This window comes from Hemicordylus capensis, chromosome 2 (assembly GCF_027244095.1).
Source record: "Hemicordylus capensis ecotype Gifberg chromosome 2, rHemCap1.1.pri, whole genome shotgun sequence".
Classification (NCBI taxonomy): Eukaryota; Metazoa; Chordata; class Lepidosauria; order Squamata; family Cordylidae; genus Hemicordylus; species Hemicordylus capensis.
In genome coordinates this window covers 236,413,620-236,433,913 of record NC_069658.1, presented here as the reverse complement: position 1 = coordinate 236,433,913, position 20,294 = coordinate 236,413,620, and the positions used below count along the sequence as shown (strand labels likewise).

The window sequence follows — 20,294 nt, the reverse complement described above, 5'->3', positions numbered from 1 at the left end:
TCCTTATGTGTCCCTACACCTGTAGCAAATTTGGTTCAAATTAGTTAGATGGTTCACAAGTTAGCCCAATTGTGCCTCGGGTTTGCACATGCCCACCAACTTGAACAAACCATGCTGTTGAGGTATCCCTGTGTGTCACTCACTACAACAGTTCCAAATTTGGTTCAGATCCGTTAGGTGGTCCACAAGTTAGCCCACTTGCGCCTCAAACTGCTCACTCATCAGCTATCTTGAATTGGGATGGAACTGATCCAACCTAACCTAAACTGGAACTGATCCAACCTAACCACACAAGAGGAGTTGCTGGACACCTCTACATCAGACACTGCAGTAATTGTGGAGATTAAGTCAGCCCGAATACGAAAGATTTCCACACACACACAAAGCAGTTATTAAATGCTTCACAGCAGGTAATCAATGGCTCCAGATTCTGATTCAAGGAAGGAGAGGCACATACTAGCCCACTCACAACCCTGAGCAACTCCACCAGATGTGAGCTTGCGGATGCAATACGTACAGAAAAGAATCACTTCTTTGCTGCATGTATTGCCTGAGCATAGATCTTCAAATGCGCTCTCTGTTGCAATCTGCTGGATTCGAGCCGAGTCTTTCTCCACTTGCATTCGGCTCTAGTCTCACCGCTTCAGCCCCCGTAGTTCCTCTATATACCAAGGGGCCAATTTTGAAGCAGGTTGGAGGGGACGGTTAGGAGCAATCATGTCTACTGCCCTGGTGAGTTTGCTGTTCTACTTCTCCACCAGGGTATCAACAGGATCACCAGCAGAGCCAACCCTAAATTCCTCTGAGGCTTCTTGGAATCCTATTGGATCCTAAAACCTTCTCGGGCTGACCATCCTAATAGGCCCCTCACCCCTGCAGAGGTGGGAAGTGATTGTGAGTCCAACCTTAACCAGATGGTGGTCCATCCATGACAATGGGGAAGGAGTCCCCACCCACGGAACACCACCCTGATCAGAGTGAAAGACCAAATCAGCTGTGTGACCAGCAATGTGTAATGGTCCCAAGACCACTTGGGATAGGCCCATAGTTGTCATGGCTGCTATGAACTCCTGAGCTGCTCAGGACAGATTGATCAGGACAGATTGAGAACATTGAAGTTCCCCACTAGCACAAGTCTTGGGGACTCTAACACCAATCCTGAGACCAAGTCCATCAGCTCAGTTAGGGACTCCATCAGGCAGCAGGGCAGTTGGTACACCAAAAGCAGTCCCAGTCTATCCCTAGTCCCCAAACTTAAGTACACACATTTGTTATGGTCAGATATTTCAACAGAGATCCCGGTAAGGGAGATGCTATTCTTATACACCACAGCCACTCCACCTACCCACACACAGCCCCTTGCCTGCTCCTCAACAGAGTAGCCTGGAGGAAGAAGCTGGGACCAGACCAGGCTATAAGCCTCCCCCAACCAGGTCTCCCTGTTACCTACCTGGTCGGCTCCTTTATCCAGAATCAAATCATGGATGGTTTCTGATTTGTTCTGGAAAAAGGAGCGATGTGAGGCTCTGTGGGTGGTTGGCACTAATCCCCTTTAAAAATGACATTGTTTTAAGATCAAATATCAAGTCCTATTCTGAAATAGCTTTAATTACAAGGAAGAACTCTTTCCAGTAGTCTACAACTGGTGAGCATCGCCCCCAAACACGTAGCAAAGAAATCCCTCTGAGCGCTAAGTAGAGTGCTTCAAGAGAGGTATCTAGAATTATTTCTGATGTAAAGAATGGATCATATCTGTTCTTCATCAGATGTTTGAGAGTGGCTCGTTTTCTTATTCTACAGGACTTCGGCTTAAAGGTTTTTACCAGTGCCAAGATCTACAAGCCTACTAACGTTTGTCCAGCTGACTCAGATGAAAAGCCAGACTCCCAACCTGGAATCGGTATGAGTAAGAACTTGAATTGAAGTAGAGGAGTTGTTTTGGTTCCCATGCCCTTGACATTCTTTCAGACTGTGGTTAAAACCAGAAAAGAAGAGCTTTGGAAATCCAAGGGCAATAATCAACCAAAAAGCATATCTCTCCCTTAGGGCTTTGATGTAGCATCCAGTCCTTTCTTGAAGAAGCCGCATCATTACAAGGAGGTGTGATTTAATTTTTTTAAAAAATCAGATCTTTGACAGGAATGCTCTCCAGGACTGTGCTAGGGCTGTAGATCGGATGCTCCACTATTGAGGGATTACTTACTTACTTACTTACTTACTTATTTGACAAAATTGTATACCGCCCCAAACTTACATCTCTGGGCAGTTTACAATAAAACTAGAATAAAAACAAAATTTATACATTGAAACCATTTAAAATTTAAGGCAATGGATTTGTGCTTCTTTCACATTTGACTCCATGAGGTTCTGCACATTTCTGAAGCCAGAGGAGCTTCTGGGACTGCATGGAAGGGCGAGGAGGCACGTTGAGAAGGCATACAGGGATATCTGGAAAGTGTGGTTCCTCCCTGCACTTTCTCCATGGGGGAAGCACTGGGGGGAATTACACTTTCCAAATGTCCCTGTGCACCTTCCCAGCCAATCTGTGGGCTCCAGTTATAGTAGAAGAAGACCCTTCCCCATCTGTGGCTCAGGTACTACCCTGTTACTTGGAAACAGAGGGACAAGAGCTGATTGACACATGCCCATTTGGCCAACAGCAGAATTGGGGCTGACTCAAACAGGCGAGCCAATCAAACATCACAGATGCCTCAAACACAGTGTTTGACATGCTGCGCAGTGTTCTGCACAAGTTGTACCTGAACATGTGTGCAGTTGCACAAGTGCAGTCTTGCACAACTTTCCAAAACATTGTGCAAACGCAGTTGTGCACCTGTAGGCCATTAATGGCAATGACCTACAATCCCATAACTGCACTGTAATGGCCCTCCTGTCCAGGTAGAATGTGAAGCCCGGAGGCACCTTATTTTTACCCCAATGTTTTGATTGCAATTTTTTTGCTAAACACAACCTGCAGGGAGTTGAAAACCAGAGTTGCTAGAGCTTTACACTCAGTGAGTGAAAGGACTTGGTTACATGCCTCTGCACAATTTGGGGAGTTGTGCAAGAGTGTGCTTGCACAACTGCATGCATGTCCCGTTACAACATGAGTGTGGAACGCTGAGCAGTATGTCAGCCACTGCTGTTTAGCGGAGGCAAATCAACCATCAAGTGATAAGCATGTGTGCATCGCTCAACCTAGAATTTGAAAATAGGAATACGGGCAAACATCGTTCCTCACGGGGGTTCATTCCTCACCTACTACCACGAGTAACGGGGCATTATGCCTATGGGGAAAGGGGGGGTAGGTTCCAGAATGGACCAAAAAGGTGGGGGGCGGGGGGGGGAAGCTGGAAAATGCAAAAATAATTAAAACTGTTTACTGTACTGTGCTCCCATGTGCTTAGGATGCCCTCCACCCCGCAATCCGCAGAATACCCCTCAAACCATGAAAAACTGCTGAGAAAATGTTGTGAAGGAATTAGCCACAGAATGGTTCATCCTGTCTCCACCTGGGCTCCTCCTAATAAAATGGTGCTCAGAAGTGACCTCCAGGATCACTTCCAGCCCTCTAGGAACCATGGATATGTGGTTTTTAACCTTTTTAAATCTGCGGATAATGAAACCACCAGCTGTCAATTAGACACCCGTGAACACATGAAACCGCAGGTATAGAGTCCACATAGAAGAAGGTTTGCCTGTCTAGCTCATGTCCTCTTATCCTCCCAACATTCCGTTCAGGGCCCCCGCCATCTATGGATTATGCAGCAAGGTCTCCTGTACCTAGACGAGATGATGTTGAAATCCCGCAGCCTGCCAGGAGTTTCTTCCCTGAGACCTGGTTCTACCAAACACATTCCCTTGGGTAAGTGGTGTTAAGGGTTTGGAAAGGACGTCCTTTTTGTGTAGCGAGGGGAGGTGCTTGCCTTAGGAAGTAGATTAAAAGCAGGGCAGCAAGGCGCCTGCTGCCTGCCACCATCCAAGCAGTTCTTCAGATGCAGCATTATCTTGGGCTGCCCCTGGGAATGCTTTCACTGACAGACATGCTCAGAAAGACATTTAAACCCTGTGGTCAAGTGGCAATCATGTCTGTTGTTGACGTCCTGTGGCGCAGCTAGGTTTTTGCAGTCTGGGAGCTCATGGCCATATGAGGCCCCTGTATATAGATTTCTAAGGCCCTGTCAGTGGGGAAGCAACCTGCCTTTTCCTACCAGCAAATAAAGTATCCTTGGATTTTTAAAGATCAACTTGCCTATATGTCACTGATTTTTAAAAAAAGACTTGCCTGTAAATGTCTGCTGGGATAAAGCTTTTACTGGCTTCCTCAGAGTTGAAGGAGCCAGCTCCTTCCAGGAGGAGAAATGGTCTTGTGGTAGCAAGCATGACTCGTCCCCTTTGCTAAGCAGGGTCCCACCCTTGTTTGCACCTGGATGGATGTCTGCTGTGAGATATTCCCCTTAGGGGATGGGGTTAGGGTATAGCTCAGCGTTAAGCATTGACTTTGCTTTCCCCTTGTTGGAGAAATTGCTCTGTACCTCTCTGCCTGGCTCCAAGCAACGGAGAGGAAAGAGGACATGAGGGGGGAGAGAAGTGGGGTGGGGGGAGAGAAACAGACGAAAGAAGGGTGGTTTTCTTTTCTTTTCTTTTCTTTTCTTTTCATTTCAGGTAATAGCAAGTAATAAAGATCAGGGACAGAAAAAAGGATTTGGAGAAAAGAATACTGTAGTTAGGAAGTCAATTAGAGAAGTAATATCAGCAGAAAATAGAGAGAGCTAGAAAAATGCTGCCTTGGAGCTTGCTGAGGACAGAAAGAACTGGGGTGGGGTTATCCCCCTCAGGCTCTAGTGGGTGTGGCTTAGTTTTTTAACTATTTACTTTCTGTCCTGCCTGGAGCTCTTGAGAGAGGATAACCCATGAGATGTCCCTGGCCTCAGCAACCGAGAAGGTCCCTGACATCTCAATCCCTGACATCTCAGGGTTCGATCCCTGACATCTGTCAGTCAGTGTAGACAATACTGAGCTAGATGGACCAATGGACTGACTCAGTATAACGCAGGTTTCTATGTTTCTACGAGCCACTGCTGATAAAACTGTAAGGTTGCGTACATTGGGTGGGTGGGGAATAGCAGCAATAAGTTTAAAATAACATACTACTGGTTAACATCCAGACTCACTCTGCAACAGTGCAAACATGTTGCTCTGTCTATCTGTCTGTCTATCTTTCTATCCACCCACCTATCTATTTACTTATTTATTTAAGATATGTAAATAATTTAGTGGGAGGATGTGATGCTATCTGGTTCCACTGAGTTAGGAGGCTTGCGTTCTACATTAGTGTGGCACCAGTGCAATGCAGTGTGCATATGCAACCTGTCTGAAATCTCCTCTTCCATCCATAAATGTTGCAGGGAATGATGCACTATCCACTACCCTTGTTGCACGAGCACAACAATTGTGCAAGTGCACCAAGAGTAGAAAATAGTGTGCAGCATCCGCTCAGCTATGCAAACGTCTTGCCCTGTGTGCCTCCGTGTTGCGCGAGTGCAGCGTTAGTCTGGATGGCAGCCGCTCCTTGCAGCCTCTGCTTCTGCACAAGGAGGAGCCTTTTCACGTGACTGTTCCAAACCTCTAGCGTAGCTTTCTTACAATTCTTCTTTAAAAGAGCTTGGCTGAAGCTGGTTTAGAAAGGAAACATTACTGTGCTGTGACATAATGGAAGACACAAAGGAGGAGAGCCGATCTTGTAGCAAGCATGAATTGTCTCCTTTGCTAAGCAGGGTCTGCCCTGGTTTGCATTTGAATGGGAGACTACACGTGTGAGCACTGTAAGATATTCCCCTCACGGGATGGGCCCACTCTAGGAAGAGCACCTGCCTGCTTGCATGCAGAAGGTTCCAATTCCCCACCCCCCTGAGGTTTCCAAGATAGGGCTGAGAGAGACTCCTGCCTGCAACCTCTGAGATGCTGTTGCCAATCTGTGTAGACAATATTGGGCTAGATGGACCAATGGTCTGACTCGGTAGAAGTCAGCTTCCTTTTTCTTATGTTCTCAGTGATCGAAGACATGTAACTTGTTCCACTCATGAGTCACTCAAGCATAGCAAGAGCTCAAGGTGCTCTAGAACAGCTTTGCTCAAGGTGCTTCCTCATAAGAACATAAGAGGATCCTTGCAGGATCACACCCAGGATCTGTCTCGTCCAGTATCTCGTTTCCCACAAAGGACCCACCAGATGCCTCTGGGAAGCCCAAAGGACAGAAATAAAGGCATGTCCCATCTTCTGCTATTGTTCCCTGCAACTGGTATTCAGAGGCATCCTGTCTCTGAGCCAGGAGGTAGCCTATCGCCTGTGGCATAGCTAGGGTAGTGGGGCCCCGTGTTCCTCCTCCTCCTCTCTGGAGGCCCTCTTGGTGTCTATTTTGTACACACATGCACCAGCCACACCAGCCCTACATATGGTGGCACCCCTGCATGTGTGACATCACACACAAGGGGGTGTGGCCAGAGCCCTGGAAGGCCCGTGAGAGCATTCCAGAGCTCCTTTCCCAGCTGGCACTGTTGCCAGCTAGATGCTTTTTCCTTTCTCTCTCTCTCGAGGTTGAGGGAGAGAAAAAGCATCCAGCTGGCAACAAAGCAGCAATGAACACAGCTGGGAAATGGCAGCCATCCAGAGTATAAGAACGTAAGAATCCAACATCCTTTTTCACATAGTGGCCCACCAGATGCCTCTGTGAAGCCCACAGGCAAGAGGTGAGGGATGCAGGCCCTCTCTCTTGCTGTGGCTCCCCTGCCACTGGTATTTAAAGGCATCTTGCCACTGAGGCTGGAGGTGGGGGGAAATTCAAGTGCTGAGCCAGGCAGCCCCTGGGAGCTGGGCGGCTTGGGTTCTTTGATCCCGTCTGACCTATTCTAGTTCTGCTTCTGCCTATAGCCATCAAGGTGAGAAGCCTTTGATAGATCTGTCCTCTATATCTATGAATGTGTCTAAAACCCTTTTAAAGCCATCCAAGCTGGCGGCCATCACCTCTTTCCGCAGCAGAGAATTCCACAGATTAATGATGTGCTGTGTAATTAATGTGCTGCTCACTCTTTGCTCTCTTGTGTCTCTCCCTGGCCTCGATATACTTCCTGCATCCTACTGCAGCTCTGAACATGAGGTGGAGATACCAGTGACCATTCCGGACACCATCACGGAATGGAAAGCAGGAGCCTTCTGCCTGTCCGGAGAGGCAGGCTTCGGCCTCTCCCAGCCCATCACCCTCAAGGCCTTCCAGCCCTTCTTCCTGGACCTCATCATGCCCTACTCCATTGTGCGTGGTGAAGCCTTCATCCTGAAAGGCACAGTCTTCAGCTACCAGCAGCATTGCATCAGGGTGAGCGATCCCTTGGCCACTCCAGCTGCACAAGACAGACCTCTTCTAAGCTTAATCTATGCTTAGTTTCTTACTGTGCAAGAGGTGGATGCAGCCCACCCCATCTATGAACTCCAGAATTTCATAACCGGAAGGAAGGAAGATGGAAGGGAACTTGATGATGAATAGCCGAAGAAAGGGGCAGACAGAGGCTACTATACTGTGCAACCTTCTGTTTGGGTTTCAATGGAATGTGCACACACTTGTGCAAGAGCAGTCTTTGGAATTGCGCACGTGCTGTTTCATGATGACTGGCTATAATTTCCAGTGGCCGGCAGTTGTGCAACTCTGTGCCGTTTTTGTATTTTGCACGCTAGTACTTTTAGTACATTCTGCTAAAAAGCAAACGGCACGTTGCACAGTACGTCTGCCAGGAAGAAAGGGAAAATAACAAGCAAAGGAAGGGAAGAATGAGAATGAGACCTAAGAAGCGAGAAAAATGAGACCTAAGAAGCGAGCTTTGCAAAAAATGCAAGAAAGTAAGGGAAGGCTCCAATACCCTGTTTTCCCGAAAGTAAGACCTAGCAGTAATTTCTGATGTACCGCTAATTGCCCTAGTGCATTTTGGGGGGCTAAAATTAATATAAGACACTGTCTTATTTTCGGGGAAACACGGGTATGTTTTTTGTATGACGTTATAAAGATTGAAAGGAAACAGTGACTGATTCAGTGGCAGCCCATATGGGAAGATAGGAGTGGTGGTAGATGAGCTTCAAGTGAGGCTCATTCTCCCTCCTCTCCTGGCTGCCTTGCTTTCCCTCCCCACATGGTACAGAGAGAGAGGAGAGTGTGTGTGATAGAGGAAAGGAAGGAAGAGAGAGAGAGAGAGAGGCTGGCTGGCAGGCAGGCAGGCAGGAAGTCCCTGAGAGTAGCAATCTACATATCAAAGGGATAGTAGTGGTTAGAGTGCCGGACTAGGACCGGGGAGACCCGAGTTCAAATCCCCATTCAGCCAAAGAACTAGCTGGGTCACTTCTCAGCCTAACCTTCTTCACTTCTCTCTCAGTCACTTCTCTCTCAGCCTAACCTACTTCACAGGGTTGTTGTGAAAGAGAAACTCAAGTATGTAGTACACCGCTCTGGGCTCCTTGGAGGAAGAGCGGGATATAAATGTAATAATAATAATAATAATAATAATAATAATAATAATAGTGTTAGAGCAGTAGAGAGAAGGAATGACCAGTGTCTTGACCTCTCTAGCCCTCTGACTCACTAATCTGACCCCCTCTGTCACTGAGGCATGAGGCAGCGCAGAGTCCTTCACTTCCAACAGTTAATTCCTTGTTCACTGGCCGGTCATTTGTCCAGTTTCCCAACTCAGCAAAGACCAGTACTTGGGCAAGGGAGTACCACCACAACTGAGCGTAGTAAAAGAAAGCAAAGCAGCCAGGACAAGGTGAGGCGAGAGAAGTAAGAAGAAGTCTCACCTGAGGTTTGTTTACCACCCCCGCCTGCCCTTCCCATACCGTCTGCCACTGTCTTGACTAATGATGCATTGGCACAACACAAGAAGCACCAGTACGTTTGAAAAGTTTACCTAACTCAGCACCATGGCTGCTGACTCAGTGGTGGGGGCAAATTTTGATGACCTCCGGAAGCACTCTGTGGTACCCCAAAATATGTCCCGAAAGGTTTTTGGACGACACGAAGGCCTCCAGGGAAGGGGTGGTTGTCAAACTTTCTCCAGGCACACACAAAGACTCGTGTAGCATTAGTCTGCAACTCTTCAGAAGCACTATTTCTACACCCATACTTATCCTGTGGCATGGGTACTTCTTTTCTCAGGTTGTCAACCAGGTAAAGTGTGCTGTCAAGTCGGTGTCGACTCCTGGCATCCACAGAGCCCTGGGGTTTTCTTTGGTAGAATACAGGAGGGGTTTACCATTGCCTCCTCCCACGCAGTATAAGCTGATGTCTTTCAGTATCTTCCTATATTGCTGCTGCCCAATATAGTACCAGCGGGGATTCGAACCGGCAACCTTCTGCTTGTTAGTCAAGCATTTCCCCGCTGCGCCACTATTCATCTTTAATTTCTGTCCCCCCATCCCTGCCCCACTCTGTATTTCTTTTAAAGAAACAGCTGCTTCCTTAGTAAACTCCGTAGGCCCAACTCCACAAAAGGTTATTTTGGCTCTCCATAAAATGGAGGGTGGGGGGTTTCAGCTGCCAGATGTATGACAGCTGCACATTAGAAGGAACTCTGAACCCCTTCCTGTCTCCACATGATGTCTCAGCCAGCCTGGTGTGTAAATGTTTGTGATATGCACCATTTCTGCTGGTTGAAGATGTCAGCTTTTGTTGGTGTGGATTTTGGGTTGCTTGAGCACAGAATTTTTTTTTCTTTTTAGTACCCTGTTTACTGGGTAGTAAAAGCATTTACAAAGGGCCAGTCACAGAACTCTCTCTTTCTCTACCCATTCACAGGCCCCTGTAATTCTGTAGCTCCCCAAACGCCCTCCTATCGTGTTCAGTGAGTTGACTCCTCCTCCTGCTGTAGCTTTTTACATCCCTGTCCCCACAGGAGTAGCACTGCTTTACCTCCCCAGTGACCCCTTTTTATTCATGGACAGGTCGCTATATCACTGGCTCCCTCACCTGACTTTGTGGCTTCACCTGTGGAGAAGGAGGAGGAATCCTACTGTCTGTGTGCAAACGGAAGGAAAACTGTGTCTTGGACTGTGACTCCCAAATCTCTGGGTAAGCAGCAACTCTCCCATCTCAGAGGAGACACGCACAAACATACTTTGAAATCAGGGATGCCAGCCTTCCAGGATTGGCCTGGTGTCTTCAGGAATTGACACCCATCTCCATATGGGGTGGGGGAAATCTCGAGGGGATATGGGGGGAAATGTGGGGGGAAAGATCTCAAGGAATGGCTTTAGTTAGAGTTGGCAAGTCTACTGGGAAATTCATGGCTGACACCCAGACTGGCACTATGCTTGCGCAAACAGGTTCTGCTGAGTCTGGAGCTGGCATTCTGGACTAATGTTGCACTGGGACAAGCATCCTTGCGCATGCACAACAAGGTGCTCCACCTGTGGTGCACCTCCTGCAAGGGCAACCTCTTCCTCTGTCTGTGTATGTTTAAAGAGAATAACTATGGGATTTTGTGCAGCCAAGCAGCCTTCTTGCAGGTGCACAATGTTGTTGCAAGGCACTAGGAATATGCACAAAATCCCCATGAATTGATTCAAATTCTATTTTGAACCATTAAACAGAGTGGAGATTCATTCAAATCAATTTCAATTTACCCAAAGTCAAATTTAAATTGGGCAAATTCAAACTGATTCAAACGAATCTCTACTCTGTCCATGGTTCCAAATCAAATTGATTCAAATTCAATTTGAATTCAAATCAATTGTGAATTTCATGCACATCTCTAATAGGCACAACATTAGTCTAGATGTTAGTCAATATCCTTCTGCTTGGTTCTGTCTGTATACCTGACTCCAAGGCAGGGCTGCACAGCTTTGGCCCTCCAGTTGTTGTTGCACCACAGCTCCCAGAATCCCTAAATATTGGCCACTGTGGCTGGGAATTATGGGAGTTGTAGTCCAACAAAAGCTGGAGGGCCAGAGTTGTGCAGCCCTGCTCTAAGGGATGAAGTTGTAGCTCGGTAGTAGAGCATCTGCTTTGCATGGAGAAGATCCCAGGTTCAGTCCTTACCATCTCCAGCAAGGGCTGGGAAATATTCTCCTCTCTTAGCTGCAGTACATTCATCCAAAGGGCATGAGAAGCGAAATCTGGAAAGAGAAAGATGGTCTTGCTATTCCTTCCCGTATGTGATGAAATGGCCCTTTTTTGTTCTAGGTGAAGTGAACTTCACAGCCAGCGCTGAGGCCCTGAGCTCCGATCAGCCCTGTGGGAATGAATTAGTGGAGACACCCCAAAAAGGACAAAAGGACATCGTGATCAAATCCCTCTTAGTTGAGGTACGCGGGGTCGGGGAGAGATAAGTGATAACATACATCAGAATCATTTTATTTGCGGCCATAAGCCAAACAAAATTAAAACTATTGACTGTTAGCAGGCATATATATACACATAAAATAACTAAAAGATACACAATTGGTCTCATAAAACCCCATGACAAGAGGTCAATTTCATAGCCCCATATTAAAAAAATCAAATTACAAATACTTCTGCAAGAGCCCTGCCAGATGGCGATTTTACTTTGGAAGGGCAGGTGTGCCCTGGACATATTGTCCAGATTTACGTTGAAGTCTCTGCAGGCTATTGGGGAGCATTCCATACATGATTTGGGTTTTTCTTTGCTCATTGGAGCTTAGCCTGATTTATGTCCGGGATAAAAAATTCCACTTTTTGCATAGGGTTTTTGGGCAAATTCAGAATATCCGGTATGCCCCATAACTTGCAGTATTTCACCCTTCTTAATCCTTCTGTCTGGGAAAGGCCCAGGAAATCAATCCCACCAAAATCACAAAGGCATGTCAGCACGTACACCTTAGAGGGAACACTGGTCAGCAGGCCCATAGGCTGCCAAAAACAACAGCAAAATAAACCTGGCCCAGTACAATGAACAAAGAACTTCAGACCAGGACAAAATAATATACAAAATATGCAGTCATATTTTTTCAAATAATAGTTTTGCAAAACGTCAAAGATCAGTAGAGTGGAATAAAATCTTGGTTTGGTTTGTTCTGGTGAGATTTTGCTCCGTCTTACTGATCTTTGGTGTTTTGTAAAACTATTTTTTCAATAAATATTGTTGTATATTTTGTACTTTATTTTGCCCAGTTTGAAGTGCTTTGTGCATAGGCCAACCCTTCAGAATTGGTCTGGAGTTTCCAGAATTGGCATCCATCTCCAGACGACGATTGAAAGCAGTTCTAGGTATTTTAATGGACCAATATTGTCAAAACTATTGGGGGGAAATATTGATGGGGGGGTGGAAGTCTCCATGAATAGCTTCAGCCAGAATGGGCAGCCGTACGATCAAAGGTCAGGATGGTTGGACACCTGCCAAAGCTGTACCCCATTGTGAAGGTTCCCTCTTCTTCTTCACCACTGCTATCTGCTTGCTCACCTGTGCTTCTCCTTCTGTCTCAAAAGGGGTTAGCAAGCATAGAACAGGAGCAATCAGCAGGAGGAAGAGGTGTGCCCATTGAGGGATCGGGGCCCACCCAAAACCTGAAGCTTCTTAACAAAGCGCCCTCCCCCTGCAAACCTGAAGCTGGCACTGCCTGCCACATGCGAGGAGAGCTGGTCTTGTGTTAGCAAGCATGAATTGTCTCCTTTGTTAAGGAAGGTCTGCCTTGGTTTGCATTTGGATGGGTGACTACATGTAAGCGCTGTAAGATACTCCCCTTGCGGGATGGGGCCATTGCTCAGTGGAAGAGCATGTGCATGCTTGCATGAAGAAGGTCCCAAGTTCACTTCATGGCATCCCAAAAAAAGGCTGTGAGAGACTCCTGCCAGAATGCTTGGAGAGTCGCTGTCGCAGTGTAGACAATCTGAGCTAGATGGATCAGTGGTCTGACTCAGTATATGGCAGCTTCCTATGTCCCTATGTTTCTAGATGGTTTATGCAGCTACTTGCTTACGCGTTCTCACCTTTTTTCCTTTTCCTCCCTCTTCTCTTCATGAAGCCTGAAGGGGTTGAGAAGGAAGTGGTCTTCAGCAACCTGCTCTGTGCGGCTGGTAAGTGCCTTTTGGTGCCCCCTCCTCCTGTATCCCAGTAAGTGGGAACCTGTCCACTTTCAGGGACCTAACTAGTTAAAGCTAAGTGTGGGTAAAGAATCAGAAAACCAAAGAATGTAGAGTTGGATGGGATCCTGGAGGTCTTCTAGGCCAATCCCTTGCTCAGTGCAGGATGTAGCTACAGCATCCCTGGGACTGGACAGATGGCTGTCGAGTCTCTTTTCAAAAACTTACAGTGAAGGAGAGCCCACTACTGTACGAGGCAGGCCCTTCCACTGTCAAACAACTCTCACAATTAGGAAATCCTTCCTAATGTCTAGCTTAAAATTTGCTTCCTTCTAATTTCAACCCATTGGTTCCAGTCCTGCCCTCAGGAGCAACAGAGAACAAGTCCACTCTTTGTAGCAGCCCTTCAGTTAGTTGAAGATCGTGATTAATATCTCCCCTTAGTCTTCTTTTCTTCAGGCAAAACATACCCAGATCCATGTATTCTGAGACCCACATCAGTTGGGGAAAGAGTATGCAAACACTTGTCTTCCTGGTCCGGGTCCCTTTGCCCTATATAGTTTTAGAATCCTGCTGTGTTGCAGTTTCACTACTGAGATTTTTCATGCCTTGAATCCCCCTCTGTGTCTTTTATCCATTTTTATATGCCTTTTAGTGCCTTTTATACCTTCCTATCACATATGCTTTTTGTGTATCTTTATGTTCCTTATGCCCTATACTTCTATGCTGGTCCATGACTGTCATAAAGATTGACTTCCTGGTCCCTGCAGAAAGAGCCCTCAAGCCTGGAAGGAAGGGAAAGAAAAAGAAGGGAGAGATGCACAAGGGTATCCAGCAGTTCAGAGGTGGCCAACTTGAGACTCTGCAGCTGATGTTGGACCAACTCCCATCATCCCTCAACCATTAGGCATTGTGGCTGGGAATGATGGGGCTTGGAGAAGGGAAAAGAGAGAGGGCAACACTGGAAGAAAAAGGGCACAGTTGAATCTCTCTCTCTCTCTCTCTCTCTCTCTCTCTCTCTCTCTCTCAGAAGATTCACAGACAGCACCAATTTCTTTAAAACTACCAGAGAATGTAGTTGAAGACTCAGGCAGGGCCTTCTACACTGTTCTGGGTAAGTGATACAGTTCTACAGAAAACTGTGTTGATAGATGCTTCTGTCCTCCTCCTCCATTTATTATATTATTATTTCTTGTTTGCACAGTCAAACAGGTGTTGTTGAATGGTTTGTTTTATCCAGAGTCCTTCCCAAGGATCTGGGATGCCAGAATTTTGTTATCAATATTGTTGTTGTTATAGACATCGCCGCAAAATATAGGCTGTTCCCAGTAAAGTTGCTTTGTGTAATTGGCTGGTGGTGATTTCTGTGGCCCCTGTGGTGTTGAGGTGCTCTTCAAGGTATTTTAGAATTGCACCTAGAGCACCAATTACTACTGGGATTATTTTGGTCTTCTTCCACCACAGTTTTTCAATTCCAGTTTGTAGATCTTTGTATTTTGTTGTTTTTTATTTCTTTCAATTTCTTTCAATTGTTTTCTATTTCTTTCAATTTTTTCTATTTCTTTCAATATCACCTCCTTGCAAAATGTGATTAAACTATTTTAATAGTTGATTATGAAGGCTTGTTGTTGTTTTTGGATCCTTAGCATCTGCTTTGCATGAAGAAGGTCCTAGGTTCACCTCCTGGCATCTCCAGATAGGGTTGGCAAAGACTCCTGCCTGAATCCTTGGAAAGCTGCTGCCAGTTAGAATATTGGACCAATGGTCTGATTCAATACAAAGCAGTTTCCTATGTACCTGTGTAACCCACCTCCAGCTTCTGCAACCATCCCTAAAGGCTCCAGTTGAGCTAGTTTGTGGGATGTGGCCATCACTCTGTGATAGAGCATCTGTCTTGCATGCAGGAGGTCCCAGTTTCAGCCTCTGGCATCTCCAGATAGGGCTGGGAAAGACTCCTGCCTGAAACCATGGAGAGCCACTGCCTATCAAAGTAGACAACATTGTGCGAGATGGACCAATGGTCTTACTCAATAAAAGGCAGTTTCCTATGTTTCAGTAGCTCCATCCATACTGTGTATATATAGTACTTAATAAAGAATGAGTGGGGCTTACAGTCTAGCTATTGACACTAGCGAGACCACAGAGGGAGGGGATGGGTATGTTTGTATGCATCTAATAACTGTTGCATTTATAGTCAAGACACAAATCAATTTCACAGCACATGGGAGGGGTTGAAGATGACCCCAATCTTTTTTTTTCTTTTTTCTGATCCACCATGTTGATTCAAGATGATGGCCACTCAAAGTATGGGTAATTGTCCTTTGTGACCCATGTGCAGACAGTCGGATACAACCCAAATTCACAGCACATGGAGTGGGGTTGGGGGGTCCCTAATGGCAGTATGTTATTGCCAATCTGCCATGCCATTTCAAGATGGTGGTCACTCAAAGTATAGGCAACACCTCTTCGTAACTCTTGTGTTGACAGCTGGAGGCAAACCAAATTCACAGTGCATGGAAGTGGGTCCTAGTGGACCCTTATTATTATTATTTTGGCTAATCTGCCATTTCGGTTCAAGATGGCAGCCATTCAATGTGTGGGCAACACCCCTTTGTGACCCATGTGCTGACAGTCCAATAAAAACCCAACTCATGGTACATGGGAGGGGGTCCTAGGTACGAGTCACTATGTTAAAATAAGTAGAAAGTAGGTTCCATTAGTTCTGCTGAGAACTATTTGTCATAATTATTTTCATATAATTTAACTTCAAGAAACCTAAGCATTACATGATGCTGCCCTAGATGGCTTCTTTATCTATGCTATTGGTGGTGTTAGGGCAGCTTTCCCCCCCATTCCAGTCTCCTGAACCTCTGCCCTTCTCTTCTTCCACCGGATATCCCAGGGGACAGCTTGGGCACAGCCCTGCAGAACCTGCACCAGCTTCTCCAGTTGCCCCACGGCTGTGGAGAGCAGAACATGGTCCTCTTTGCACCCAACATCTACGTCCTGGACTACCTGAATAAGACTGGGCAGCTAACGGAGGAGACCAAGTCCAAGGCCATCGGAAACTTGGTTGCTGGTAAGGAGACTCCTAGGACTCTGCAGTGAGATTGTTTCCTTGGGTTGGAATACTGCAGATTAGGATAGGCAGAAAACCCAAAAATGAAACTTTGAGGAAAACCATAGCTCAGTGGAAGAACATCTGCTTTGCATGCAGAAGGTTCAGTCCTCGTCATCTCCAGTTGGGGTGGGGAAAACGCCTGTCTGAAACCCTGGTGCTGCTGCCAGTCAGTGTAGACAATACTGAGCTAGGGCGCTATCCAGATTAAACCCTACAACAGTGTCACTATGGATCTGCTAAGTGTGCTCCTGTACTTCCTGTGTTGTGACACTGCAGTCCCTGAACTGACAACAAGGTGCCATTCACATTTCTGATGCCTTCTTTCAGATTTTATCTTTACCTTATAGTGCTGCAACGTTGCATGTGCGTCACAAAAAAGTAGCTGAATTTTCCCATTGAAGGAGTTTGAGATTCTGGGGATCATTTTCAATATGATCCTGCCAAGCCAAAGCATTTTACTGCTGTTGTAGCATGTAATCTGGAAAGTGCCTAGATGGACCAATGTTCAACTCAGTATAAGGCAGCTTCCTATTCTATTTATCCATCCATCCATTTAATTCTATTTTTATACCGTCCTTCTTAAAGTGGCTCAGGGCAGTTCATACCGAATTTAAAAATACATACGAATTAACATCAAACACGATTTAAAAGCAGATTAAAATTAACATTAAAACTAAACGTCATTCAAAGCCAGGCTTTTAAAAAAGGTCTTTAAGGCTGTCTTTAAGGTTACCCATGGCTGTCATCACATAATAAGTGAACTTTGAGTGTTCATAGTATCTCATATTTCTCAAATATGGCTGTGGAATGCATTCCCTATAGACATTCATGGTTTAACATCTTTACCAGCATTTAAAAGAGCCCTTAAGACACTTTTTTTTAGTCAGGCTTTTAGTAATCTTTGAATGTTTTAAATTGTTTTAAACTGTTGTTTTAATAGCTATTTTGTTTTTATTGTATTTGTGTGAACCACCTAGAGCATTTGGAGTCAGGCGATAAACGAACAAATAAATAAATGCTATTTCTTAATGTTATCCCTTTAACCACCCCTGCAAAGCCAATGGCGGGCATACTGTGCAACACTATCTGCACGTTGGGACATTGCTTGTACACAGTGGTGCAAGAGAACCATTGTACAAGTTCCAAATTGGTGCAAAACACAGGTACACAAGGGTAACCCGTTATTTCCAATGGAATTGCACAGCGGGGAAATGCTTGACTAACAAGCAGAAGGTTGCCGGTTCGAATCCCCACTGATACTATATTGGGCAGCAGCGATATAGGAAGATGCTGAAAGGCATCATCTCATACTGTGCAGGAGGTGGCAATGGTAAACCCCTCCTGTATTCTGCCAAAGAAAACCCCAGGGCTCTGTGGGCTCCAGGAGTCAACACCGACTTGATGACACACTTTACCTTTAAATGCATTTAGCACAATTTTTGCTGTTGTCCATAGCTGCTTATGTGCAGCTGTATGCATATATACAATGTCTGAAAATGCATGCAGTTTTGTGTACTATGTCAGCCAGTGAATAGTATTATCTCCAAACTGAGGTTGAGAAGGAGTTACATGATTAAGGCCACTGAGTGAGTCCCTGGCAAAGGCAACGTTCAGACTGGGGACATTCTGTAGCTGAAATCTCTTTAGCCTCTCTGCTGCATGAGCACAGCTGTAGATGGCATATCAGAAAATCAAAAGCACAGGACAACCATTCCCAAATGCAAAAGTAGTGGGGAGAGGAGGAATTAAGGCCTCCAGCATAAAGCCCGGCTCGGAAGCACCTTTCATGAAGGGGGATGCAGCTTTGCACACAAGAACATTTCCTCTCCGTTTCAGGCTACCAGAGACAGCTGAACTTCAAGCAGGCCGACGGCTCCTACAGTACCTTCACTCACCAGCCTGGGAATTCCTGGTGAGCCTGCCCATTGCAGCCTTCTGTTCAGGGTTGTGTGCGTGGTGAGATCCACAGGAGTTAAGAACCTCGGTTCTCTTTCTCCCCCACTTCCCACACACTGACTGCTACTGCTTCCAGTGTTTCTAGATCCGGCTTTTCAACAAAAGTTCTCAGAGCAGTTTGCATAGAAAAATAAATCAGATGGTTCCCTTTCCCCAAAGGTCAGGTAAAGTAAAGTTGTGCCATCGAGTCGGTGTCGACTCCTGGCGACCACAGAGCCATGTGGTTTTCTTTGCTGGAATACAGGAGGAGTTTATTACAGTCTGAAAAGGAAACAGAAGGCAGACGCCAGCCACCACCCCTGGAGGGATGCTATGCAGGGGGTGGATAGGGCCTGTTGCTCTCTTTCTGCTAAGTATAAGGGAATCACCATTTTAAAAGGTGTCTCTTTGCCCATTTAAAAAGGGTTCACTCATTCATTGCATATTGCTTGCTTGCTTGCTTTGTTTTAGGTTAGCAGAGCAGAAGCTATTGAATGATACACAGCCTACACAAACTATAGAGAGAGTTGCTCTCCGACTACTAAATATAAGAGCATCAACACATTAAAAGGTGCCTCTTTGCCCAGTTAGCTGAGATGATTCTCAAGCTGTGTGCCCCAAGAGGGCTGAAGATCGTTCCCTGTCCCCAAGGGGCTCACAATTTAGAAAGGAAACAGAAAGTCAATAGCTGCAAGAGCCACTAGAGGAACGCTAGGCTGGCCTTGGATAAGCAGGGGTTGCTCTCCCCCTGCTAAATAGAAGAGAATCACCACTTTGCCCCTTTTCTCCCTCCCTCTCCCCCCTCCCTCGATGTTTCTAGTCCTCATGGCTGTGAAGTGATACTTGAAACGCCTTGAAACATCTTAGGAACCAGAGAGGAGAGGCTGCCTTTTCCAGGGGTTAGAAAGGGTGGCACACTAGTGTTCGGCATTCGGCAAATGTCCCTGCCCCTTTTCTTCCCTTTTGAAGCACACTAAATTAGGCAAAATAGCAGAACTTGCCCGATACATTGTGTAGAATAAGGGATGTGGTGCAGATGAGAAAAAAGAATTGACAGAAGTTGAGGAAAATGGGTTGCTTTGGTACTGAGCACAGAGTCCTGTATAACACATGACCCTACTTATCAGAAGGTCAACAAACCAAAACTTTCTCTATTTTTTTAAAATTAATTATAAATCTACAAACCCACAAGGAAACCTCTCCATTTACATATATCACTTGTGATGGAGACAACCCTAACACAAGGGATCCCACAGAGAGTGGATCATGTAAACAGAGGCAGCTTGTCCATGAAGTGAGGAAGAGAGGCAACCGCCTCAGGTGACACCTCTTCAGTGGGGCGGGGAGTGTGAGCATCCCCGCCCCACCCCATACCACCAAAGGATCATCTCACCTGCCTGCCACTCCATGGTTCCTGGCCAACCCCCATCTTCTCTCTGGCCCCACCTCCCTCAGTGCCCTGCCCTTAGGAACAGAGGAAACGGCCTTATACCAAGTCAGACCTGACCTCCATCTAGCTCAGTATTGTCTAGAGTGGCTAGTAGTAGCTCTCCATGATTTCAGGCAGGAGTCTTTCCCAGCCCTTCCTGGAGATGCTACCAGGGATTGAACCTGGGACTGTCAGCACGCAAGTCCTATGGTGGATTAGTGTCAGGACATCCTAAAACATCCTTCGCCATCTCCCCACTGCCCTAAGGACAGGCTTTAAACTGCAGATTAGCACAAGGCTAGATGCTCCTTTTAAGCCTCGAGCCCATCTGCGGTCAAACATCCCAGTGCACTGAGGAAGGTGGGACTGGCCCCACCTCCTGATGTTGGCCTGGGTGTGAGAGGGCTGGGCCAGTGACATGTAGATGTTGCCTAGACAGTGCCCCTCTTGAGCTGGTACTTGTTGCAGAGACATATGTCATCCACTCGGGGTCCTACTCAGTGATGTCGTTGCAAACCCAGAAGTGCAGGCGCTCTCCATGACAGCCCCCATAGCTATACCCACCCTGGCCATCATGTCCCAATGGCCACACCCAGATAAACCCCCCAAATCATTTGTTTTTTTTGGGGGGGGGTACTTTTACAAGAAGTCAAGGGTCATGCCAATTCCAGGGAATGTATTAGAATGAATGTCAGGGAATGCCCACTGAAATGCACTAGTTCCTTCCAAAT

The 20,294-nt window shown here is 46.3% G+C and overlaps 1 protein-coding gene across 7 annotated transcripts in view; it reads left to right on the top strand.

Annotated features, from left to right (window-relative positions):
- The window catches only part of LOC128341946 (alpha-2-macroglobulin-like), a 161,361-nt gene that overhangs the window by 113,180 nt on the left and 27,887 nt on the right, over positions 1-20,294 (top strand). For 6 of the 7 annotated variants that reach the window (XM_053288618.1, XM_053288620.1, XM_053288622.1 and 3 more), the window contains exons 17-25: positions 1,801-1,900; positions 3,742-3,865; positions 7,144-7,372; positions 9,982-10,108; positions 11,222-11,343; positions 13,021-13,072; positions 14,109-14,192; positions 15,981-16,157; positions 18,036-18,111. In XM_053288618.1, coding sequence (XP_053144593.1) covers positions 1,801-1,900; positions 3,742-3,865; positions 7,144-7,372; positions 9,982-10,108; positions 11,222-11,343; positions 13,021-13,072; positions 14,109-14,192; positions 15,981-16,157; positions 18,036-18,111 — 1,091 coding nt within the window. The remainder of the gene's footprint in view (positions 1-1,800; positions 1,901-3,741; positions 3,866-7,143; positions 7,373-9,981; positions 10,109-11,221; positions 11,344-13,020; positions 13,073-14,108; positions 14,193-15,980; positions 16,158-18,035; positions 18,112-20,294) is intronic. The other variant, XM_053288619.1, reaches the window with a different exon arrangement.